At 40.1% G+C, this 25,071-nt stretch overlaps 2 protein-coding genes across 3 annotated transcripts; one reads left to right on the top strand and one right to left on the bottom strand.

The window, feature by feature from the left end:
• Positions 1-1,492: 1,492 nt before the first annotated feature.
• On the bottom strand, positions 1,493-10,682 carry slc2a11b (solute carrier family 2 member 11b). Of its 2 annotated transcripts, none has more exons than XM_030737899.1 (12): positions 10,561-10,682; positions 8,856-8,954; positions 8,389-8,549; positions 8,180-8,304; positions 7,910-8,039; positions 7,664-7,812; positions 7,201-7,388; positions 6,945-7,055; positions 4,222-4,323; positions 3,315-3,390; positions 3,093-3,220; positions 1,493-2,957 (listed from the first exon to the last, which is right to left on the bottom strand). In XM_030737899.1, the coding sequence occupies exons 1-12, from the start codon at positions 10,597-10,599 to the stop codon at positions 2,763-2,765; spliced, it is 1,503 nt and encodes a 500-aa protein (XP_030593759.1). In that variant the 5' UTR covers positions 10,600-10,682; the 3' UTR covers positions 1,493-2,762. The 2 variants fall into 2 exon arrangements, with proteins under 2 accessions (XP_030593759.1, XP_030593758.1); XM_030737898.1 differs by lacking the exon at positions 10,561-10,682 and adding an exon at positions 9,086-9,233.
• A 1,513-nt stretch (positions 10,683-12,195) lies between these two features.
• On the top strand, positions 12,196-24,914 carry LOC115785352 (uncharacterized). The gene is made up of 12 exons (XM_030736887.1): positions 12,196-12,332; positions 13,220-13,331; positions 14,962-15,055; positions 15,828-15,882; positions 18,647-18,787; positions 18,899-19,059; positions 19,165-19,263; positions 19,670-19,815; positions 19,945-20,116; positions 20,260-20,372; positions 21,472-21,559; positions 21,787-24,914. Exons 1-12 carry the CDS (start codon positions 12,221-12,223, stop codon positions 21,838-21,840), a joined length of 1,347 nt encoding a protein of 448 aa, XP_030592747.1. The 5' UTR covers positions 12,196-12,220; the 3' UTR covers positions 21,841-24,914.
• Positions 24,915-25,071: the final 157 nt, after the last annotated feature.

Raw genomic sequence — 25,071 nt, 5'->3', positions numbered from 1 at the left:
GATTTTTGTGCACATTACACACCATATATTTCCTTAACTTGCAAGTGACTGAGACAAGTCATAATAAACAGAGAGAAGGCAGGTTCAACAAAGGTCGACAGTTTATCTATGCCTTGTAGGTTAATCTGGCCATGTATGGTCTTTGCTTCCTGCTGAGACGAGAGCTCACTGCTTAAAATCAGTAGCGTAATGTTTAAAAAAAAAAAACACTTGCCTGCCTACATTTTTCTGCTAAGTGAAGCATATCATCTGAATCAGGAGTTAGTTGCATTGCTGAGCTGCTGGGGCTGGATTTTTATTTCCTTAACCTTCAAGTGACCGAGTGAGGTCATGCCAATTTAAATGTATGGGTCTTTTTTTCGTTTCTTTTTTTTTTTTTCTGAGCATAGGCTTTGATTATATTTTTCTTCTGTCACACCAAACCTCTTTATATCCTCCTTGACTACATCCATGAATCTTCTCTGTGTTCTTCCTCTTTTCCTCCTCCCTGGCAGCTCCATATTCGGCATCCTTTGTCCAATATATCCACAAATTCACTGCTGCACGTGTCCAAACCATCTTAGCCTTGCCTCTAACTACGTCTCTTAACATCTCAACCCAAGCTGACTGATGTACTCATTTCTGATCATGTTTATTCTGTTCACTCCCAATAAAAACCTGAGCATCTTCCACTCTGCTACCTCCAGCTCTGCCTCCTGTCTTTCTGTTAGTTCCACCGTGTAACAGTAATAAAAAAAACCCCAAACAAACACAATTAATCAGAACATTTTATAGATCTGACACAGATAAGGAAAGCAGTATATTTGTGACAAACACCTAACTAGTTTTTTTAGAAGGCATTCTTGTATAAAATACAATGGAGTCATACATGACCAAAAAAGGCAAAGGTAAAAGAGCTGTTGTGCTTGTTGAGGTCATCTGCAGGAATGCGAATCTGAGCCAGCGTGAGCACTCAGTGGCATAACTGTGATTAAACAAGCCATCTCCATTTGCTTGTGCATCTGAGCACATTTTTATAATCATACTTTACCTTGATGAGACAGATTTATACAACAGACTACACTTAAGCTGTGTCTTTGGTTTATGTCAAACTTTGTATCTTCTGATTTACTCAGAGATGTCAGTTGGTACTGTAACTATGCAAGCATGTAATTAATGAAAGATTTCTTCTTTATGTATTCAATATATTTTCTCTCCTGTTAATATTATGAGCAATTTTTAATACTTCTTCATACTTTTTTGACTCTCTCCAATTACTCTTGCTAATACCCTTTTTATTCATGTGATACATGACAAACCCTTTGTTCTCCAGATCACATGTTGTGCTGAAAGATTAGGAAACTGAATATCAAGCAGCCTAAACGGCACACAAAATTCACTTTGAGCTAGATCAAAAATTATGAAACTTTAAAAAAAATATTTTTAATGAAACTGGTCTTTATTGAAAATTCTCAGTGGAGCATCTTTTATAAAAGTTATACAAACCAGCCTTTGTGATACCAGAGTAGTACATATAAAGATCACTTGATCTATGTTAGTTGAATTAAACAGATACAATAACAACTAACTAACTAGAAGATCTATGAAGGAACTACAGTTTACAATAAACTTCATCATTAACCAACATCACTGTATACACTAAGCAGACACCTTTTTAGGTTCACCTTGTTACTATTGGGTTGAACCTCATTTTGCCTTCAGAACTTTGCTTTCATGGCAGATTCTGGAAATATTTCTCATTGATTGATACAAGCCAGGATGGATTCCATGTTTCAAAATTTTGACCCTACCATCTTAATATTACTCATCAGACTCATCAGACCAGGAAATGCTTTTCCAATTTTTAGTTGTCCAGTTTTGGTAAGCCATGTGGTAGTCCCAATTTCCTGTTCTTATCTGACAGGAGTGGCACCCAGTGTGGTCTTCTGCTGCTGCAGCCCAGCTGCATGTTTTACATTCAGAAATGCTCTTCTGGATATCTTGTTTATAACAAGTGGTTATTTGACTTACGGTTGCCTTCCTATCAGTTTAAAGCCACCTGGGCATTCTCCGCTGACCTCTGACATCAACAAGTCATTTTCACCCAGAGAAATGCCGCTCACTGGATATTTTCTCTTTTTCAAAGCTTTCCCTGTAAACTCTACTGATCCCAGCAGATCAGCAGTTTCTGAAATACTCAGCAACCATGCCATGTTCAAAGTCACTTAAATCATCTTTCTGATGCTCAGTTTGAACTTCAGCTGGCCAACTTGACCATGTCTGCATGCCTAAATACTTTAAGTTGCTGTCATGTGATTGACTGATTAGATATTTGCATCAACGAGCAGTTGTAGAGCTGTACCTAACAAAGTGGCCAGTGAGCGTTTTAATCGGACACCCTGCATCTTCATATGAGGGCATTACATTTTGGCTTTTCTGCACCTTATACTTCATTCTTTTTAATACTGTCATGTTGTCTTTATTATGTTGCGCTGTAAAATAAGTCCCATTATCCCCATATGAGGTCACACTTTTAAAAAAAGTAGGTAAATATTATGTAAGGCAGTAACAACATCTTCTCAAAGGCACTTAATTTATATACTTATCGGGTTCAACTAATCATAAATAACAAGGAGAAATTAAAAATGCATCTCAAACATGAGCCTGGATCTCAGGAGGTTCTCTCACATGTGGACTATAAATCATTATAATTTAATTTGGGTGATAAATATTGTTAGAAATAAACAAAACAAAACAAGAACTTTGTTTTAAAAAAGTACGTTTCATATTGCAGTTGATAGCAATATTGTCCCTGCTCCATCGGAGCAGCCGATCTTTCTCTTCTTGGAATCCTGGAACTCGCTCTGGATTTCGAGAAAGGTTTTGTTCTTGGTTTCAGGGACAACAAGGAAAATGTATATCACCACCAAGGAGGAGACAACCAAGAACACCAGGAAACAATACTGCTTCAGCCCGATCTGTAAAAGTGAAACAAGTGAGTGGGACATATCCAAGTCCAACATCAAGGTTTAAATGTTTGTTTTAAATGCACCAGATAGTGATAAAATGTTTCAAAATCGTCATACATGCTCTCAATTATTTTGAGCACCTACCACAATGAAGGGGAAGGCCAGGCCGATAAAGAAGAAACTGAACCAGCTCACTGACCCTGCAAGCATGTATGCTGCAGGACGTGCGTTTTGTGTGAACAGCTCAGTGGTTAAGATGTTAGTCACACCACCTTCATGGGGGAAGGAACAAAAGAAATCTCTGTTACTGATGTGTAACCGCAGCTGATGATATCGAGGTGTCAGTGAAAGGAAGAACATTTTTACCTGGTCCTAAGCCAAAACTCAAGATGAAAGCAAAAACACAGGCCATGCTCAGGTACGGAACAACTGGGCTGGCATCCTGAGAGAAAAGAAAATTACGCAAGAGAAATGTTAACACAACTAGGCACAATAAAATGCCTTAACCCTTGTGTGCTGTTTGGGTCTGCTGGAACTATTCCCAGTGTTTACCAAAAGAAAAATGATGTGTTTTTTTCCCTTTCTGCTCCTGCTTTTCCTGCACAAGGTTCCAACATTGTTACATTTCAAACACTTACACCTGTCTGCTCCCACATTCCTGCCCATTTTACCCTCTGTCTCCTGGGAGCCACTTTATAGTTTCTCACACTCTATCGCAGCTGCAAATCGAGGGTGGGACACAACAAAATATAAATATCTTAGCTTATCGATCAAGATGGCGAAAAGATTGTCTGCTCAGTGAAACTTAATAATAATGATGAAGATTAAAGAACACGAGTTCTTTTGTCTTCATCGGCTAGGACGGTGCAGACAGGAAGGCGAGCAGAGAGCGAGGGGAAATGACACACAGGAAGTGGTTTGGGACAGACTAAAACCCAGGCCCCTGCAGTGATGACTACAGCCTTCAGTACACAGGCCACCTGCTGAACCAGGTGAGCACCTCAATTCAGAGTCAGCGAGCTTGAAGAAGAGCATGTTATTGACCATCAGTCAGCTCCAAAACAAGCCAAAACAATATAGATGGTGGTTAGCTGTGTGCAGGACATCAAATCTCCATCTATTTATTTATTAGCTAAAAAACACAAAAATGTTGTCGGCCCATCAGGCCCATAAATATTGACTGAGTAGCAAAAACATGAACACCACACAAGGGTTAAACCCTGGCTTAAATATCTCTTTCTTTTTATGTATTTCTTGGCTTACAGATAATTACCTGGAAAGTGAGTGTGAGCGTGAATAAAACACAGCAGATAGCCATCAGTGTGTATCCTCCCATGATGAGTACTTTCCTTCCCAGACAGTCAATGAGCATACCCTGTGAGACACACAGCATGTCACAAGACCAGAAAGACTCCAGGCAAACATGTCTTTTTACAGTATTTTTCCTTCTATTTCCAGTCATCTTATGTAAACCTTTTGAAATTCCTGTGTTTTCCTTTCTCATGCTTTAATTTTTCATAATTTGAAAAAAACAACAAAAGTTCATCCCAAGTGTTTTCCAGTTAAGGGAGATAAGGTCATAAATATGAGTACACATGACTAAAGCCATTTTCACACACAAACTCAGTGTCAGGAGTTGCACTTTCTCAAAGGTGGCACACAGGAGAAGATAGTCTGCTTCAGATGGGCTGTCACTCCTGGAAAAACTCAGTTTAGTTCAGGAGAGTGTGCTGAGAAATGACTGAAAATTACCTGTGCTGTCTCACATGGATGTAATATAGTGCTACTCAGACTTTCATCTCTGGAGTTGGTCGGGTTTAATTTCCCATCTGCCTGAAAAGGTTCAGGGCTGCAGTGCATGAGTGAAAATGGCATAAAAGCCAAAAGTTGAAAATGTGGATATAAGAAAGCACATAGCACGATAACCTCTTGCCTTTTGGTCATGGCTGGCTAAAATGTTCGGAGTTATTGTTAAATTGCTGGACTGCACGGCTGAGCTCTATTGTGACTTATTCACGTGGAATCTTGTGGTCTAAAACTCCCTTGTATACATAATCTGATGCAGTGAAAAAACTGCAAAAGCAGATTAATATTCCAGCTTCTAAAGCCAAGAAGTTTTATTAAAGCACAACAGTATAATTCACTTTGAAAACCACCACAAATGATAGATGTGAAAGAAAGGGCATCAAAGCAACTAGTAGCTCAGTGTTCCAACATCTGCAAGAAGAAACTGCTATCACAACTAGAGATCGATGAGGTACAACTACAGCAAGGGGTAGCCAGGATGTCAGGTTAAGGGAGATATTGTCATGCCCACACTCCAAAAGCCAGGAGAATAAACTAGATGTTCTCTGGTAAACCATCCAAGCTGTACTCTCCGTGGCAGGGGAACAATATGAGAACAGCCCCACACCGAGGCTGGAGAAGGCGGAATACTGGAGGACTACATGGAAGAGTGGCTGGTGGATCTAAGAGCAGACCAAAGCAACCTCCCTGAACAGGATCCAGTAACTATCACAGTGGCAGACATCCAAGAAAGGGCGTCAACTATGAAGAGCTGAACAGCACCAGGCCCTGACATGATTCACACCTACTGGCTAAAGGAGCTACCTGCACTCCATGAGCACAAATAGGACCGGTCCCATCCAACTATCAGCCAATACCATACCTCAGTACAACATGGAAACTCCTGTCAGGCATTATAGCAGCTAAGATGAGCAGGCGCGTGGCACAATATATGAGCAGGGCCTAGAAAGGAATCGACAGAGATACCAGGGGAGCAAAACACCAGCTACTGGTAGATAGAGCAGTCACTCGAGAATGCAAGACCAGACTGACCAACCTGTGCACCGCCTGGATTGACTGCAAGAAAGCCTATGACTCGATGCCACCCGTAGGGCAAACTGGGATTTTCTTCCTCATCTCCTGAAACAGCTCTCTCCTTAGCTTTCCATGGCCCATGCTCAGTGTGGTACACACCATTTTACCAAACAGCACAGTGACTGATTATACATTAGAAGGCACCGCTAATGCTAATTACAGGACACCTCTTAGTTTAACATGCCCCTATGGTCAACTTATTATCAATCTTTTTTAGGGGTACCAACATTTTTGTCCAGGCCAGTTTCCTTAGTTTATTTTTTTAAATAATTTGGTTGAACCACAATTCATGAGTTTATTTTCAGTAAATTTTTATTTATTATTACTTTTGCCAGTTTTGAGTTATTCCTGTGACCACTGTAGGGTGTTCTTTCTTTAACAGTGCTAACAGTTTTGTCCACGTCTGTATGGCTGCCAGGAGAATCAGGTCACTAGTATTTATTGATGATGTGACTGCTGACAGAAGTAGGAGAATGAACTTTGCCATACTCTCTGCAAAACCTATCACACAACCCTTTGCAGTACAAATGGAGAATGACTCAAAGCATACTGCAAAAGCAATCCAGTAGTTTCTCAAAACAGAGAAATGGGATATCCTTCAATGACCAAACCAATCGCCTGATCTCCACCTAACAGAGTATGCTTTTCCAGTTATTAAATACAAAACTGAAAGCAAAGAGACCCAAAACCAAGCAGCAACTAAAGGTGTCTGCAGTAAAGGCCTGGCAGAGCATCTCAAAGGAGGACACAGCATTTGGTAATGTCCATGGGTTCTAGATTTCAGGCAGTCATTGACCACAAAGGATTTTCAACCAAATATTTAAAAAATTTGTATTATTAGTTTGAGCCTCTGAAAATGGTGGGTTGTGTATAAAAATGGCTGTAATTCATACACAGCTAACGCATAAACATGGTAGCAAGGGTACACCCTTAAAAGGAAAATAATGAAACAAAATAAAACCAGCAACACTCAAAAAGTGGGGCAGGAAACTATTCCATGGCTTTGCTTCAGCAGTTGAGAAAATCTGATTGTCTTCAGTTTTGAGGTGTGGGTGAGTAAGGAGTTATTCTGAGAAAAGGACATTTAAAAGTACATGACCAGAAACTCATACTTACACATGTTAAAGCGGTGATGCATTCACAGGCACCAGTGCCGACAGTCGCGTATGGTATTTTATCGGTGGGAATACCGGATTGTTTGAACACGTAATCTGCATAGAAGTAAATCTAAAGGGAATGTAGACGAGGACAACAAATTAAAAAAAAACACATAAACACAAAAACACTTTCACTTTCCAAGAAAATCCTTTCTATATCTTTTTGTAAAGTTATGAAAGCGATTATTCAGAGGGGCATCATATACTGTACGTACAGCATTGATGCCGTTGAGCTGTTGCGCAGCGTTGAGGAGTATTATGGTGAGAAGCTGCCAGCGTAAAGTGCGATCAACAAAGAGCTCCCAGGGTTTCTTGGCGTGAAAATCTGATAAGTTATTCTTCTCCTTCTCAATATCTTCCCGTTCACCATCACATTCGGTTATACCATGCAGCTGCTTCAGGGCTGCAGAGGGGAAAGACACACGATACAATAACTGAAGTCTTTGCGTGCACTTTATTCATATCTGATTAATTCACAGGGACTATCAGAAGGTTTCCATCATCAGAATGTCATCACATGCTTGAAATGAAAAGATAAATGTCTATGCCTCTGGTCATTTCTGCAAAAGAGAGTCTTCATTTTTTTTTTTACACTGTCACATGCATTAGGTTGAACTTCCTGGCAAAACATAAAATCCCTTTGATCTGAAATGGAAGGAACGGTGCAGAAAATTTTACCTTTCTTACAACCCTCCTCATCTCCTTTGTCGATGAGCAGATAGCGTGGGCTCTCCGGGAACCAGGGCAGGATCAGGAACTGCAGAAAAGCTGGGATACAAGTGGTAGAGAGCAGGATGGGCCAGTGCTCTTCTTTACCCAGAAGCTCTCTGCATAATCCCAAAAGAATTTCAGATCAATATGTTTCTTTGAAAGGATGTAACATTTTAACATGTGGAAAACTCTCTAATGTTGTTTAATAATCACCTGAGGCCAATCACTTGTCCAGTCAAAATCCCCCCAGTGATAAACACTGAAGTTCCCATTCCCATAGCGCCACGTAATGAAGTTGGAGCTATTTCTCCCAAATACAGAGGCTGAACACAAATGCCAATGCCTATAAAATATCAGAAACACATTTCAGAGGTTTTTCATGCAGCATTATCATTAGCTGTTATTAATCTTACATCTAATCCATGCATCTGTGTTTTTCTTATGTTCAGGAATGAAAGATTTATGTGTCCGTGATCTATTTACCTGCATTTAATCCAGAGATGAGACGCCCGATGATGAGCAATTCAAATAACCCTGTAGGGTAACTCAGACCCATCAGGAGAGCAGCCAGTAAAGCAAATATGTTATTGGTCAGCAGTGTCCCTTTCCTGGAAAGAAAAATCAAATCCATTATTTGCAAAAGGTAAGACAATTTTCCAGTTCTTCTTTTGCTTTTCTTTTTGTGTCTGTACCTCCCCAGCTTCACAGATAATGTTCCACCAGTTGATGCTCCTACAAGCCCTCCTAAAGTAAATATAGACACGATAGTGGACCAGAGGAGGGTAAGACCATCTTCTGACATTTCAGTTTGGTAACGCTGTCTCCAGGTTTGGTTGATGAAATCTTGCACATACTGGAAATAAAAGAAGAAACTTTAACAGAAAAACTGTCTCAGTGACTGGAGTGCAAAACATGTAAAAATACTGCTGCTTGTCTTTTTACTTTTTTTTTTTTTTGCCACTGATTAAGATCACTAAACTTGGTATTAATCAGGCCAACTGTGCATGTTAGAATTATATCAGGTGACATCTGCTCATGCACAGAGGCGTGGCTACAAATCAGAGAAACATGAGATTTTCCTGTGTGCGTGTTCTAATGATCCTTTAGATCTATAATATTTTGGAGGATAAAGTCCAGTGAGAGGCAGCAGAATGATTACCGTTGTCGGTGCATTGATGATAGCTATATTATATCCATACTGAAACGTCCCCCCAATGCCAGCAGCACACACAGCCAGCAGAAGCGATTTGTTTGGAAGCTGCAACCAGAAAAATAGAGACACACAAACAAAAACATTTCAGTATCATCTTGGACAGAAAGCCGCGTCCCACCATCCTGACAGACCTACTTTTGTTTCTCAAAACTCTTAATCCACTACAATCCACATACCTTCGGCCGCTTTGCGTCTTTGGTTGCTTTAATTAGAAGAGGCTGATACTGATCCTCGTATTCTTTAGGCATTTTTGTCACTTCTATTTTGATTAAAGTCGCAGATTCATTGGCGGAGAGCAGAATTAGTCAGTACGGAGTATCCTTCTTGCAGCCGCTTGCTTTCAACAGGAAACTTAAAGTAGACGGGGGATGAGTTTATGTTGAGGATAATACAAGTGATCTGTTGTCAGAAAGTGCCCTCAGGATGTGGGGAATTGGCTAAATTATTCCGTGTTTATTCGGAGTTCACGGCACTTCAACTGCATCCAAATACCGCGTGCAGTCTAGTTTAAGTACTTCAGGATAAAAGAAGGAAAGCACATCGAGATCCAAACCCTGAGGAGTTACGCACAAGTTTGATGTCATAAAAGTGTGATAAAGGAAGTATGAAATACCATATTCAGATTTTAAAAGGCTGAGAAAAAAAATGTGCAGTCATGCCATAACATATGCCTGTGGGCTATACAGTCAGCAGCAAAGATGCTATGTGCTGACTCCCCCTATATTTCAAATATAGAAAAAGCAGTTAGCGATGTTTTGTGAATAATTGCAGGAGATGGATGGGTAAACTGTGGAAAATGCTGCACATGTCTTAAAAAAAAAAAAAAAGATATGCATGTGATTTGTAACATTAAAAAAGTTAATAAAGTCATTAATAAGAACACATTTGGGGTGGTCATAGTGCAACAAGTTTTTTTCTTTTCCACCATAAAGACTCCAGGCAGAGAAGAAATGCCCATAAATCCCCATCATAACTGAAGACAATCAATCATTCCAACTGCAGTTATTATAGATTTCAATACCAAGTACACTAAACGGATTTTTGTCAACCTGGCAACCCCCCAAATTGTACTTTTAGCATAATTTTAAATATGAACGACATTTATTTAATATTAAAATAATGAAACTGTTAAACTAAAACCGAAATCCTCCACACAGCTTGCTTAAAAAATGTTCTAGGTTATATCCATTTTATTTCATGTGACTTTAACGTTTCTCTTCATGGTTTTGCCTCGTGACTATTATTCATTTGAATGAAGACGTCTTTATCCATTGAATGGGCTACATAGTAGTAACAATAATAATAATTTTTAAAAAACCCTAAATTGCTCAAATTTCCGTACAAACCTTCACACCTTTGCACACTATCGTTTTGCAATCCCGGTTATAAAATCCATCGATGTGTGAACTGCAAACTTTTCACGCAAAAAGCAGAACAGCAAAACTCTGAAAGCATTTTTATTGCGGTCATTTCCGACTTAAATCGCCTGCACGGGTGCAAAAACTGCTGGTTGATTTCAGGACAGTAAACAAATGATTCCGGTTTCTTTCTTTCACCTTTTCTTTAGGTACGGCTGTAATTCACCTAAAAACCCATCCAAACAAACTGCATTCAGCAGGTGAATGCAAACCGAAGATGGTTTGTGACTCACCTCTTTCTTTGAATCCGCATGACTCTCTTCCACGTTCATTTTGAAAGCTGCCGTAAAATTATGTTTGCGTAAACTATTTAGAAAGACTAAATTTTGCACTGGAGTAAACCAGTCAGTTACTGTACATAGTAACAGCCGACTGCAAGGTGCAGCACATGACCACAGCTCAGTGTGGAGGGCTGATTAAGAGGTTGAAGCGCATTCCTGCTGCATGCTGAGGTTTGCTCTCGGGTGAAGGAGGGATTGTTAACCCAAATATTAAAATAATATTCTCTTTGTGTTACATCCTTCACACTTGAACTGTCAATTGCAAAAAAAAAAAAAAGAAAAAAAAATGCTCTCATGCTCATGAGAAAAGAAACTACTACAATGAGTACTGAAAAATAGTAATCCAAATTTATTGTTAATGTAGTAGAACATGTAAGAAGAATCTAAGAAGAAGTAAATGCAATTTCTAATTGCATAAACCATAAATGTGCTTTAGTGTTCTCCATGGACAACAGTGAGTAAGATGTTTGGGTTTAAATTGCTTTAGATTACTGATAAAACGATAGTTTCTAAAAGTCTGACACCAGTGACATTTCCAAGATCACTGTTTTAATCCTGCGAGCGCCACTGAGAATTTGCTCAGCTTGAGACTTAAGGTTACTTTTTCAAAATGTGCAGCTCAGCTTTAGTTTCAGTCTGTAGTAGTGATTTGTTGATCCTGGATAGGACGGCAGCTCCACAGACAGACAGAAAAAAAAAAAAAAACACGCTCATGTGACGCAGCTCAAAGCTTATCCAAATAAAACCCACTTAGGCTACTCGTAGTATAAAAGCAAAAAATGTTGGACCTTGATTTTGTAAAAGTGGTCAATATAATGACGCATTTAGAAAATGGTAACTCAAAAGATCATTCATTCAACTGATGCTTTGATAACTATTTCCAAAAAGGTTGTGCTGCTGTGTAAAATGGATGACCCATTGGACCTGCTCCACTCGCACTACAGAGGCAGCAGAGCTCATTCTCCCTCTGATTTACAAATAACACTGCAGGAAATCATTCTCTGTAAAACTCTCCAACAGTTCTCCTTTTAGCAACAGGAGCCTATCCCAGCTGTCATAGGGCGAGAGGCGGGGTACACCCAGCACAGGTGGCCAGCCTGTCACAGGGCCAACACAGAGAGACAGACAACCATTCACACTCACACTCGCACCTATGGACAATTTGGAATCACCAATTCACCTTACTCCAGTAACTGCATGTCTTTGTTGATGTCATAAACACACACTCTTGCCAAATGCTTCTTCATCAGTGATTGTTTGATTGTTGGTGTTTTCTCTCTAATACTGTAGGGTTTTGACCCTACACTTAAAATGCCTTGAGGCAATCGCTGTAAATGGATCCCACGCAGTACCACTCACGGCCCACCAGAGGCGCGTGGCCTATATTTTGGGAACAGTTTTGGGGAAATTCAACATGGCAACACTATATTATTTTTTTGTCATCTGTTTTTATGGACAAACAAAAATGTTATGAAAAATGTAAAGCAAGGAGGTAGTAACGCCTGCCTGTTCAGGTGTCATGTAAGAGTTGGCCCGCAGGGGGGCGCTTCTTCCGCAGGGTGGTTGTGCAACCCTGAAACCCTTCCCCGCGTAGTTTAGGGCGTCGATAACCATGTCGGGCAGAAAGCCCCGGTCTGTAGCAAACCCTCTGGAGTCTGCGATCACCACACCGAGTGAGAGGATACTGAAGGAGTGCCACAATCTGTATGTGGACAGTGAAAACGGTAAATAACCGATAATCTGGATTAAGGCTAAAGCAAAGTTAGGACCGTAAAGCAGAAAAATGACGCCTGGTTGCGATATTATGGCAGCCGAGCGGTGCCACTACTGAAGTCCCGGACTGAAGTTTATGTGGACTTAAAGGTGTAATGCTGCTTGTATAGTGTGTGTCTGTTTGTGTGTGCGTTTGTCATCTTGCAGCAGCTGCTAGTGTGTGTCAAACACGTGACATTGAACACCTCAGAGGCTCCTCTGCAGCGTCGCAGGGCAGTGCCCCTGTCTGACTGTTTGTAGGCATTCATGCAGAATTACGTACACAGCCCTATTAAACGTAAGGGAGCCTCCTGCTGTGTGCTTTATAATAATAGGAGATTATTATACCTGTCTGGGGTCTGTAGAAAGCACCTTGTTTTCTAGCAGCTAAATATTTGTAGAAGTGTGGAGTCATCAATAATCATGTTATTCATGTTAGCTGCCTTGATCACTGTGTCCTTTTTATTAAAAAACAAAACAAAAAACTTATTATAGTGTAATAAATAACAGTAGGAACACACACCTAGACGCTGCTCCATTAAGCACAAGCTGGTATCCTTTCACAGCTGTGATCAGTAACACTACTGAGTGGCGTTGTGAGGGAAGACATGAGTTTGTCTAAGGGTTTTGTGGGTAAAATCACCTTTAATAATTTTTGGAGGCCACATCTGTGGCTGTGTAAAATTTTGGTGTTCTTACTCTTTAACCATGTGTTTAACTGTCAACCTGTGCAGGGTTACGATTTACTTACAAAAAGAACATTGTTTTATAGTAAAATCCAGTCTAAAGCATCTCAATACAAAGGTACCGCTTTAGTTGTTGCGTTCCCTGATTGCTTTGTGTGAACATGTGTTTTCAGGCCTGGTAAAAATTGCCAACAGCCTTGGAGTCCGGCTCCTGCCTCCCAGAAAGAAGATCATTGTGATGATAATGGGTAACCACTCTGCAGGAAAGAGCTCCTTCATTAACTGGTAATACATGTTATTGTTGATGCGTTTTACTGACGCTGCCTGACCGTCACATGCTCTGTTCCATGTGTGAAAGAGAGACTGGTGATGGGAACATCCTGTTCACACATGACTTTTAAAAATTATTTTGGGGTTTGAATGCAGGCCGGCACTTTTGCCCCAGGAAATGTGGGTGGGTGGGTTGTTGATGTAATTTGTTATTTTGAATGTCAGTTGAGTGTTTTGGCAAAACCAAAGTTTTGCCCTTGAATTATAGGTAGGAAATACATAGTCTGTAGAATTAGTGACCTTTAGGCTGCTCCCTTATTTACAGGGGTCACTACAGTGGATGCATCTGCATCTGTGTTTCTTAAACTGTGGGGTGTAGGGTCATGACAGGTGGGGAATGTGTATAACATGCAAATGTTGAACATCGGATTAATTCTCATATCACCGTTTGCCACCACCGAGGGGGACCCTGGTCCATTAAGAGCCACTGGATTAGACAAATCTATTAACCACTACACTATGATCATCTTGTTCTTGTTCTTCTTAGATTTTGTAGGAATCACTGCCACATTTTTTTGAATAAAAATCCAAAATTCAAAGGTCTATTTTTGGTTAATACTTCTAATTAATAACACTTCATCACATTAATTGTAACTTCTGCCCGAGAGCTTTGAAACAGCATAATTTGCTGGATAAAATGTAAAAATCCAAGTTTATTTCACTGACAGAGACAAACAGCTTAAGCTGGAGCCCTTCCCAGCTGTTATGGGGCAAGAGATTGGGTACACCCTGCACACGTTACCAGTCTGTCACAAGGCTGCACAGAGACAACTATTCACGGCCATATTGACACCTAAAGCCAATTTAGAATCACCAGTTAACCTAACAGGGCATATCTTTGGACTGGGAGGAAGCCAAAGAACCCAGAGAGAACCCACCCAAGCCCCAGCTGGCCGGTGGATTCAAACCCAGGACATGCTGTGAGACAACAGGGCTAATCACAGCAACACCGTGCTGCCCCTTATACTGTCTGATCTCACATATTTTAGAGAGAGAGGAGAGACCTGCAGACTCCCATTCTGCTGGTGTTTTTTACAGTATTGGTGGTGAAGGTGGGAATAAACAGAAACACAGAGCTTTTCTGTACTTGTTGCTGTTTACAAATTGGTTAAAGTGACCTTTTTTTGTATTGCAGCATTTGTTAGTTTGTTAAATCATTAGGACTCCTATATACTCATCTTTTCCTGATGTTCAAGATGCTCTTATGTTTTCATTGTGATTATTATCACTGTGAGACTGCAAACTGATTTTAGGAGATTTTATCTGTCTTACATTTGTTCTCTAGTCTCTTGAGGTCTTAATTCAGTAATATATCACTCATCACAGGTTCACATCCTTTTGCACAAGCAACACGCTCAATTATTGAGATTGTTATGGATAAATGAAATTAATTAATTGTAAGTTTATTGTTATGTTTATTTGTCAGGTAAAAATGAAAGCAGTGCATTGCTTGAGCTTCTTAAATGTATTTTTCCTGTCACTGTCTACTGAATAGTTCTGCAGCGTTTTCTCATATGGAGCTACCCTGCAAGAAATAAGATGTTGCTTTAGATCTTATGCACTTTTGATGCCGTTATCTTTCTAGGTATGTTGAAGAGCACATACAGAAAACGGGGGTGGCCATTGAAACTCAGGGGTTTACCTTCATCACAAGTGGACGCAAAAGAGAATCACTGACGGTAAGAACAGCATGCAAACAGCCGACATGCGCAGCAATGCTACAGAAAGGCTTCAGCATCTATGAGAAGGAATCCCCAAAAAAGCTTAAAAGGAAAACCATGACAGTTAACTCTTCCACTTCACTGTAATGCTTTATTTTGTCCTCGGTATTTGTTAGGAAATTTGTTTTTATTCTATCTAGATGTGACCTTTTAGATTTGTGCACAAGGAATTTGGGGATTTTTAATTTCAGTAACAGGAACTGAAGCTGCAGCCAGTCATAAAGGTTGCTGAAGCAGTATGTTTGATGGAAGGCACTCCCTCAGCAAGGGATGATTTCTCATTCTGTATGCTGCTTCACTTATGGGCTTTGTTGTGTACACGCACACACACACACACACACACACACACACACACACACACACACACACACACACACACACACACACACACACACACACACACACAAAGAAGCATCTTTGCAGCATGAGAACAGGCTTGGGAAACACCTGCCTTTCAGTCCTCTCTCATATCCTTTCCCTCTACCTTTTCATATCCTGCTGTGGTGAAGGTGATGAGTATGAATAATATATTTGGAGTGCAGGGCTGCAGAGTGGAAGGATTATCTCCAATGTACAGGAAGAGCTAAAGCACGCACCCTGAGCCGCAGCACACCAGTTTGTGTAAAGTACTAAAATGAGAGAGGACTGTGTTGTAGAGGGGCGGGAAAGACTGCAGGAAAAAAAAAAAAAGCAGGTTATTTCTCACACTGTCCTGTTAACCCTTTCACAGGGGAATGCAACGCTGCATCTCTATCCTCACTTTCGACCACTCTTGGAGTTCAAAGGTAAGACTTTCATTCTTGTCTTTGAATCATAAAATGGTTTGACACATCAGGTAACAGAGGTATTTTTAAATGTCTCATTTAGTATATATTCTACATTAGAATATTCACTTAAAATGTGGGGCTTTGCATCTCCCCGCCTTTGATAATGTCTCTTGCATAAGATGTTTTTGTGGTAATTGATAAAATCAGCTCCAATCAGTCTCTACAATTACAGAATGATTGTTGTTTCTTTGACTGTGGCTGCCTTTCATTGGAATCATGATTTAAGAAAAATGGTTTAAAGAGACTGTCAAAACTGCTGGAACAGCAGGGGGATGCAGCATTAGTCCAGCAGCACTACAAGAATAGTGAGCAGGAGATGAATGTAATCACAAACTGCAGAAGGAGATTGATACCTTTGAGGTTTAAGATAAGGCTCTGCTGGTGGCCTATGAATATTTACTTCTGGATGCTGCTCATCAAAGTCTATTTTAAAGACTCGTCCCTACATCCGAAACTTCACAGGAAAATCTGTCTGTTTAATACTCTGTTACTCATGGGCCATAATTAATTCTTATTTAGAGGCTTTTGTGATTTAAGGTTGAGATTAGGTGCTTCACCTTGATGACTCGGTACTGAGTCATAAATTTGATGACAAATCAGTCCAGACTCCTGTTCTCCTCTTCTCACACGAGTGCAGTGCTGTGATGTGAGCAGCATATTGTTTTAAGACAGTTTTCCTCAGGTCTGTGCGTCAGCAGCGCTCTTGGAGACGCCGCCCGGCCGGCCGGTCACTGCGAACGTGGTGGTCGTCTACAGAGTCTGGGTGTTGCCTGCTGCCTGAGTGGGGGTGTGCAGTGTGGAGGAGTGGAGTGGAGTGGAGGGGAGGGGAGGGAGTGTGTGTGAGTGTTGACAGGCAGTGTGTAGAGTGAAGGTTCACTGGGTGCGGACCAGAGCGAACACTGTATGGCGTATGAGTCACACGCCCCATCGGCAGCAGTGCAGTTTAGTCAGGAGGAGCTGCTGAGAAATGTCACAGCCATTAGAGACGACACAGCCCAGACTCCAGCAGCAACAGCTTCGCTCCGCAGGCCTGAGCCTCGCAATGATCTGCTGCTGGAATACAAGCAGGATTTTTATTTCAACTTCATCGCCGCCGCCTCTGGAAATCAGCTGTATCAGGCATTTGTTTACCTGTCACAGCGGTCGAGGATGACTCATCAGAAAAGCTCCATATATCCATATGTGGGAGCAGCTGCTGACTGTACAGTTTGGTCTTATTTGGGATGTGCTTGGAGATGCTTCTTAATATGCTTCCATACTTAGATCTTTATGTCTCCATCTTTTCAACCTGTTGTCATGGGTTTAGCCTGTGTGATCTGTGGGAATTGACTATTTTCACTGCACATAAAAACCAAAAAAACCTTTCTGTTAGTCAATCAAGATCCTTGGCTTCTCAGATTTCTTTAGAAATATTTGCACCATGTCTGCTTTCACCCGTTTAGCTGAACAATTTCTTTTTTAGTCTTGGTCGATGCAGCATTATTGCAGCCTTTGCCCTTTTCCTTGTGCACACGATCTCCTGCACAGCCTTCTCAGTTACAGTCAGTTCAGGAACTTAGCACTCATCGGAGAGTATAACTCTCATTTTCTTTTTCAGCTGTGGGAACTTTTTTTTTTTTCCCCCACACGGATCAATATATTTGTCCCTGCTTGTACTTGTCTATTTAGGATTAATTGAAATGCAGTCGAGCAGCGCTCTAAATTAAAGCTACTTGACGAAATCCGCGCACACCTAAACACAGATATTTTTTTCTAATATTTCTCAATTCGTTGTTGTCTTTCGCACAACAGGGATAACTCAATATTGCAAGACTTTTCTTAGGCGTGTGATAAGAGGCAGATCTATTGATATTGTGGCCATGCTGATGTAGGAGAAATATAAGGGAATGCTAATGTGCCAGAGCAGCAGTGGCTCTGCTCACTGCAGCACAAGGATGTGATTTGTGCTGGCTGTTGACACCTGCCTCTTTGCATGAAACAGCCTCAGTGTCATGCCAGGCCTCCTTTGTGTGTGTGTGTGTGTGTGTGTGTGTGTGTGTGTGTGTGTGTGTGTGTGTGTGCGTGCGTGCGTGTGGGGGTGGGGGTGGAGTTACTTTGTCACTAGTAGGGATGTATCTCAATAGTGATTCTGTTCTATTTAAGTGGGTAAAGTGGGGACTGGGATTCGGGCTTATGTGTGATGGTTGTGGTGGATTATCGTAACCTCTCAGTGCGTTGCCTCACAGTCGTTCTTCACTGGCTAGCTTTATGTCCCACGCCCCACACTAAAGCTGCCAGTTGAAGAGCTGTTGTGTGTAACCATGACAACAGACCTCTCCGCAGAGGGGACAGTGAGAAAACAGAGGCCTCGTAAATGTTTTAATTAAAAAAAAAAAAAGTTTCATGTGTGAGGGTGTGGCTGCTGCTGCTGTTTCCATCACAGGAGTTGAATGCGTTTTAGCACATGTGCACAGCTAATGCATGTTAACAGCGTATATACAGAATGTGACTGTTCTACAAATGCTATCCTGAAAATGCAAAGTTCTTAGGATAAAAGTTGACTTGAGTTCTTGTCGTTGATCTCCCCCAGGCTCCCAAATATTGACCGCACTGCGGTTTCCAGTAGCACATAATAATATAGTCATTGGAGGCTTCTCCTTCCTGTGTGTACCGAGCTTTCTATTCATCATCTGTGTTGCTGTTGCTTTATGCTTCACACACACACATCATCTGTGTTTTCCAGGTGTTATGGACTACTTGTCTGCTGAGATCTCCACCTCCAAGCAGAAGAAATTCAGCCTGGTGACTTTCGTGGACACCCCGGGTTTGGTGGACGGGGACATGATCTACCCTTTCGACGTGAATAGCGCCATCACCTGGTTGGGTGTGTCTTTTGTACTTTAAAGTTGTCTCTTCAGTGCTGACATATCTGCACAGCTGATGTGTTGTAGGAAAGCAATAGATTTTGTTTTGTTTTTTTTTTTCCTTTGAACAGGAGAACAGTCGGACCTGATATTTGTGTTCTTTGACCCGATGGGCCAAGCGCTTTGCAAACGCACGCTCAACATTGTGGAGAAGCTGAGTGAAAAATGCGGCGACAAGCTGATGTTCTACCTCAGCAAGGCAGATGAAGCTGGGAAAGAAACAGACAGACAAGTAGGTTTACCTGATATATATTATTTATTTTTGTTTCCAAGAAAGTTAAAGCTGTTAGATTCACTTTTTTTTTTTTTTTTTTTTTAATTTTAATTCTTTCATCAGAGAGTGATGATGCAGATAGTCCAGGAACTGTGTCGCCGTCCAGGTCTCAACAAATGTGGCTTTGAAATGCCAACAATATACATCCCGAACCCGCAGAAGGTAAAATTAACCTCATGTTTTTGTGTTGGTTAATTTACTGTGTTTGTAATGAAATATTTATGCTTTTAATGGATAAAAGAATAAATATGTGACACCTTAATAACAGCTTCTGGAGTTGTGGTGGGGTAAAGACTATAAACCATGATAGCCGCAGTCCTGAGTTATTGCTGCAGCAGCTTGTGATCTACAATCAAAAAGTTTGCGTGGTAGATGTGTGGTAGATTTGTGCATCCCTCTAGACCACCACTTCATTTTTTTGCTGAGCAAGTGCAGCTTCGCTTTCTGCCAAGTGCACAAGGCTGTCAGTCAGAATACCCTCAGGATTCGTCGTGGAAGTTTCCAGACTACCCTTTATTGAGATGCGCAGTGTTTTTACGGTCAGTAACGAGCCGCTTGTCTCGTTTAGCCGAGCAGGTGTGTGAACCAGATCGATGGGGTTTGTCAGACCATCGAGAAGACCATCAACCAGGCTGTTCAGAAGACACTGGATCAGCTGGAGAAAGACGGTGACCTTATTTGTTCCACCATCAGCAGCAGACTAGAGCAGGACAGGTTTGACCTCTCAAGCCACAGCATCTTGATAAAATATATTATGTGTGCACTGAGCAGATAACCATTGCCAGATATTATCAGTTGTAATAAATGTATAATAACACAATATTATTATTTTTGTGCACACAGGGCTAATGTGGCTTACAACAAAAGCGTCCTTCTTCACTCATTCCTGTGTGGTGCTTTTGGTGTTTTCCTGCCTTTACTCTTCATCCTCAGTTTTATTGTGAACACCTTCTCCAAAGAGCAGCTGGAAGAGCTGTTAGGTGAAGGTGCAGCTCGAGCCATCACTATCTTCACGGTAAGTCTTCACAGTTATCCATTTATGTATGTAGCACTGCAGTGAGACTTATGGAACAATAATATTGCAATAAAATATTATTTAATTAGTGGTTTAATCGTGTGCTGAGCTTTCTGACTGTCTATTCATGGTGTGTTTGACAGGGAATTGTGATGTATTTATGGGACTGGATACCAGAAGATAGTCAAGTAGTGTTTGTGATTATTTTTGGGGCTTTTTGCTACCTCCTGCTTTTCCTGGCAAAGTATTTTGCAGGGTAAGTGCAGCAAATATGTAATATAAACTTGTATAGGTTAATTTACAATAATGAAATAACTGATTAGTTGAAAAAAGTTTAATCATTAAAGAATTCCAGCATCTACATTTTAAAAATGTTTTTCTGCTTTTCTTCTTAAACTGAACAAATTTTATAGCCTTTTGATTGATCTAAGCAACACATTTACTAGCATTAATTAGGAGTTTAGAAAGTTACATCATCATTGTTCACAAAAACCATTAAAAAATATAAGGTGTGATTGATAGATAATTTTATAAATGCTAAGATTCAGCCTGTAAACTATCTCTCTCATAAATACACTCACCAGTCATTTTTTTTGTGGCATAGTGCTGGAAACATTGCTCAGAGATTCTGGTCTATATTGACACGATTGCATCACGCAGTTGCTGCCGATTTGTCGACCGCACATCCATGATATGAATCTCCTGTTCCATCACATCCCAAAGGTGTTCTGTTGTTTTGAGATCTGGTGACTGTGGAGACCATCTGAGGACAGTGAACTCACTGTCGTGTTCAAGAAACCAGCTTGAGATTGTTTGTGACATGGTGCATTATCCTGCTGGAAGCAGCAATTAGAAGATCAGAAGATAGGGTCAGAATTTGCTTATGCTAAATTTTGACTCTACCATCCAAATGTGGCAGCAGAAATCAATACTGATCAGACCGGACAACATTTTCGCACCCTTGTGCATTGTAGTGATTATTTGAGTTACTGCTGCCTTTGTGTTTTTTTTGTTTTTTTTTTCAGACCATCCTCTGTAAACCCTAGGATGGCTGTGTGTGGAAAATCCAATTAGATCGTTAATTTCTGAAATACTCAGAGCAGCTGGTCTAGCACATTGAGTCACTTAAATCACCTTTCATCCCCATTCTGATGCTTGGTTTGAACTTCAGTAGGTCATAATGACCATGTCTACATGCCTAAATGCACTGAGTTGCTGCCATGTGATTGGCTGATTAGATATTTGCGTTAAGGAGCAGCTGAACAGGTGTACCCAATGAAGTGGCTGGTGAGTGTATATGCAAATGTAAACAGAGAAAGTGAGAATTTTAATGCTGTGATGTTCTTCATTGTCAGCCAAAGGAATAAGACTCTGACGAAGAAGGAGAAGAGGACAATGGCAGAGTACAGTGATTATATCCAAGATATTGTCAAGACTAAGAAGGTTAGATGAATATTTTGTCTCTTATTTTTTTTTTATTTAAAAAATCACAGCTTTAAAACTGTCCACTGTTAACAACAGTGTTTCATAAGGCAGTCAAATTTATGTCAGTGTTGTGTTTTTACCTAGTTTAACTTTGCGTTGGCAAAAAAACAAAAATCAGTTCATGGATATTATCATTGATCAAACATCAGGACTGCAAATCTCACACAGCTAATGTTTCTCCACAGGGTAAGTTGTATGAATGGTATCTTCAGCAGTGTGCAGCAGAATATGACCTCTGACCCTGGGTAAGCTGAAGACACTTATGGGCATGTTAAAGGTGTAAGCTCTAGATGAGCTGAGATCACTGCCAACAATTATCATCTCATCAGCTGATTTGAAAAGTGCCTTTATTACTGATTACTGGATGAGCTATGATTGTAGTTGTTTAATGAAAGTTGTACTGTGACTGGATTTTTTTTTCATATAGCATATGGGTAATTAATGTGAGAAAAATGTGAAATGTTTACAAATGACACATTTTCTTCTTGAACTTGGAGCTGCCTTTACCAGCAAATCATTTTTTTACGATCTCCTCTATACAGTTTGTTCTCATTGTTGTCGTGCATTGACAGTCTATAAACCTCACTGCACTGTCCTCAACGCAGTGTTACCAGAATGTGTTTTAAGCAATGCCTGCAATAACCAATGCTGTGATTAAAACCTGGGCATTTTAGTTGCACACCTGATGAAATATTTTCATACAGTTGATAATTCTTCTCTTGCCTCCAAAGAGTCCTACCGTTATTTTTTTACTCTGTGGTGTGATTAATACAGCCATCAAATATTTTTAATATAATATAAATCATTGTCATGTAATAATAATTATATGTTCCACAGTCAGTACATTTGAGTACTTTCATGCAGCAGTACCGTACGATTGTCCAGGGGTGCCACACACAGCAGCAAAAAGAAACACTTGTTGGAAAAGGTGGCGCCAGAGTTTCTTGTTTGTGATTGGATAGAATCCAAGTTCCTGGCAACACGTTAATTTTTCTATTTCTATACTGCTCTCAGCAGTTTCTTTGGGCAATTTTTAAACCAGTATTGATAGGATGAAAGTCAAGATAGAAATAATAAGGAAAGACACTGATCTTCTTCATATGTTTTCAACATAGGGTAGCACTTCTATAATATGGCCTGTGATTTAATTCTCCTGCAATTACATTAAATTATCATGTATTACTTTGTGGTTATATTTACCTACAAATACTTAGCCGTAGATACACTAGAAAAATAATTATACAGTAAGTAATTTTAAGAAGTGCATAATTTCTGGGTATTTTAGTAGAAAAAGCAAACAAAATTTGCTGAACTTAGACTGTAATTTTTTTTTTTTTGTAGTGGCTTAACCTTGCTGTTTTACATTTTTTATCATGCATTATATTGGTGTGCTTCATGGATGTTCCCCTATTCAACTGTCCGTTTATAGCCCATACAAAAATGTGACAAGGACTGTTCTCCCTTTCCTACCTAAAAGAAAAAACAAACAGCAGCAAACATGGCAGGGCACAGGCCCATGTGATCATATAATGATGGAGCCGAGTCTTTCTTCATTCCAATTTTTTTGTAGTTTTCTCAGTTTTTTTAAAGTTCTGGTTGATCGTTGAACAGTGTGAAAGAAAAAAAATCAAGTTCAACTTTGCTCTGTCATTATAAGATCACATGGGCCCTGTGGCCTATCAAGGCATTAAAATGTCTCCTTTAACCCGTTAAAGATCTAGGCCTGAGAATCTGGGCTGGCGTGATGCATGCTCAACTTCAGATACATTATTCCCATTGCTGAAACCAACAGAGAATAGTGTGTAAGTTTTAAGCTGATACTTTTGCCTTAGAAATCATTACAATGGGAGCACTGCTTTAGCTCACTTGGTTGAGCAGGTGACCCATATGCTGACGGGCATATTGGGGCAGTGGCCCGGGTTCAATTCTTCACTGTACCATTTCCTATGTGTCATTCCCTTTGTTCCTGCTCTCTACTGTTCCATCAAATAAAGGCTAAAAAAAAAATTACCCCCAAGAAAGTTAAAACACCTAGAAATCGTTACACCTGCTTTAGCAGTGCATGGTCCCACGATGGGGACCATATTTGATTCAATTGTCCTTTGGGGGTTTCAAGTGAGATTTTAATGTATGACTAGAATAGAAGCTGGAAATGCCATCTACCTGTTTGATTCTGTCCAGTCACAAACAAAAAATGTTGCTCCAACGTTTCCTGTAAAAAGCAAGTTTTACATTGTGATTTTTTTTGTTTGTTTGTTTAGTTTTTTTGTTGTGTTTTGTAAAATGTTGTGATTTGCACCTCATGAACACCACAGTGCAGTGAAACCGTAGTAAATCTGTCACTGCACTGTTGTGTACCTCTTAGTTGTGCTAATGAGCACTGAACCCTGCCAGTCCTTTATAGATAGATTTAAATTGGAACACCACATATTACCTTCACTCCAGTGTTTGTAGATATATTTATTAGTGTTGACAGAAGTCAACAGGTGAGCTGCTTTTTCATAGAGATGCACCGATCCAATGCTCCACATCAGCAGTACAGTTGATCATTTTACAGACTGATTTTACAATGGGACATAAAACTATAATATTAGAAAAATATGAAGCAGTCTCTCACACACAATATCGGCTGAAAGCAGAGTGAGTGTATGTGAGAGGAAAATTATAGTATTAAAAGCACTTTATGAAGCACTTTGGTCAGTAAGACTGGAAAAGCACTACTGGTTTAATAAGGTCTAACCTATTTAAAACCAAAAAGGAAAGCTGACTTTGTAAGTCAACAGACTTACTGGCATTACAGCTCTATCATGAAAAAAACAGGAGGATCTGACAGAAAATTGAGGCAATTGCTGCCTTATTCTTGTTGCGTCTCCATTAGGGAAAGACTTCAGACTTACCGTCAGTGCACAGAGGTGTGAGGGATCCTCCAGGAATGGCAATGCTATTTTCTAGAGAATAGATTGGTCATTGCGTGGTCATTTCATACCTGCTAATCTCTGTTCTCATACATAACCTGCTGCAGAGCATGTTAGCTGTGCAGCATAAATTACTTTGGTGATGTAACCTAGTAAGAAGTGATCTGCTTTTGTAATACAGAAAGCCCAGGGTTAAATTTAAAGCTGCCCAGATGAGATGAAATCTTGCTTCATAGTACAGGCCTGTGGTGCACAGAAATTGGATTTAAAAAAAAAAAAAATAGGTGATTGTTAAGAGTTATGTGTCAAAAGCACACAAAAGCTGACATTTCAGAATCTGTACCAGAAGAGAGAAGTTGGATCGGTGCATCATTATTTTTATCCCAAAAAAAAAAAAATCAAGAAAAACATCTACAGGCTGTTTGCAATATTAGAATGAACACTCCCAGTTTGTTTTGTGCTTGATGGCTACTAATTTATGTTTTTCTTTTTGTTGTTGTTTTTTTGGTGAAACTGTGAAATGTTTCCAAAAGTTTGTCACTCTAGACTCAAGTG

Source organism: Archocentrus centrarchus, chromosome 9 (assembly GCF_007364275.1).
Source record: "Archocentrus centrarchus isolate MPI-CPG fArcCen1 chromosome 9, fArcCen1, whole genome shotgun sequence".
In the NCBI taxonomy this organism is placed as follows: domain Eukaryota; kingdom Metazoa; phylum Chordata; class Actinopteri; order Cichliformes; family Cichlidae; genus Archocentrus; species Archocentrus centrarchus.
Note: the sequence above shows the minus strand (reverse complement) of the source record. Positions and strands in the feature narration are given on the sequence as shown.

Bases quoted from the DNA above. Each gene is read 5' to 3' on its own strand.
- slc2a11b (XM_030737898.1), bottom strand. From the start codon at position 9,157: ATGCCTAAAGAATACGAGGATCAGTATCAGCCTCTTCTAATTAAAGCA. The intron at 8,550-8,855 runs GTAATCATTCTG...TTTTATTTCCAG, and splicing joins TCATCAATGCACCGACAACG to TATGTGCAAGATTTCATCAA. The intron at 2,958-3,092 runs GTAGGTGCTCAA...TCACTTTTACAG, and splicing joins TGGCCTTCCCCTTCATTGTG to ATCGGGCTGAAGCAGTATTG.
- LOC115785352 (XM_030736887.1), top strand. From the start codon at position 12,221: ATGTCGGGCAGAAAGCCCCGGTCTGTAGCAAACCCTCTGGAGTCTGCG. The intron at 12,333-13,219 runs GTAAATAACCGA...ATGTGTTTTCAG, and splicing joins GTATGTGGACAGTGAAAACG to GCCTGGTAAAAATTGCCAAC. The intron at 20,117-20,259 runs GTAAGTCTTCAC...TGTGTTTGACAG, and splicing joins GAGCCATCACTATCTTCACG to GGAATTGTGATGTATTTATG.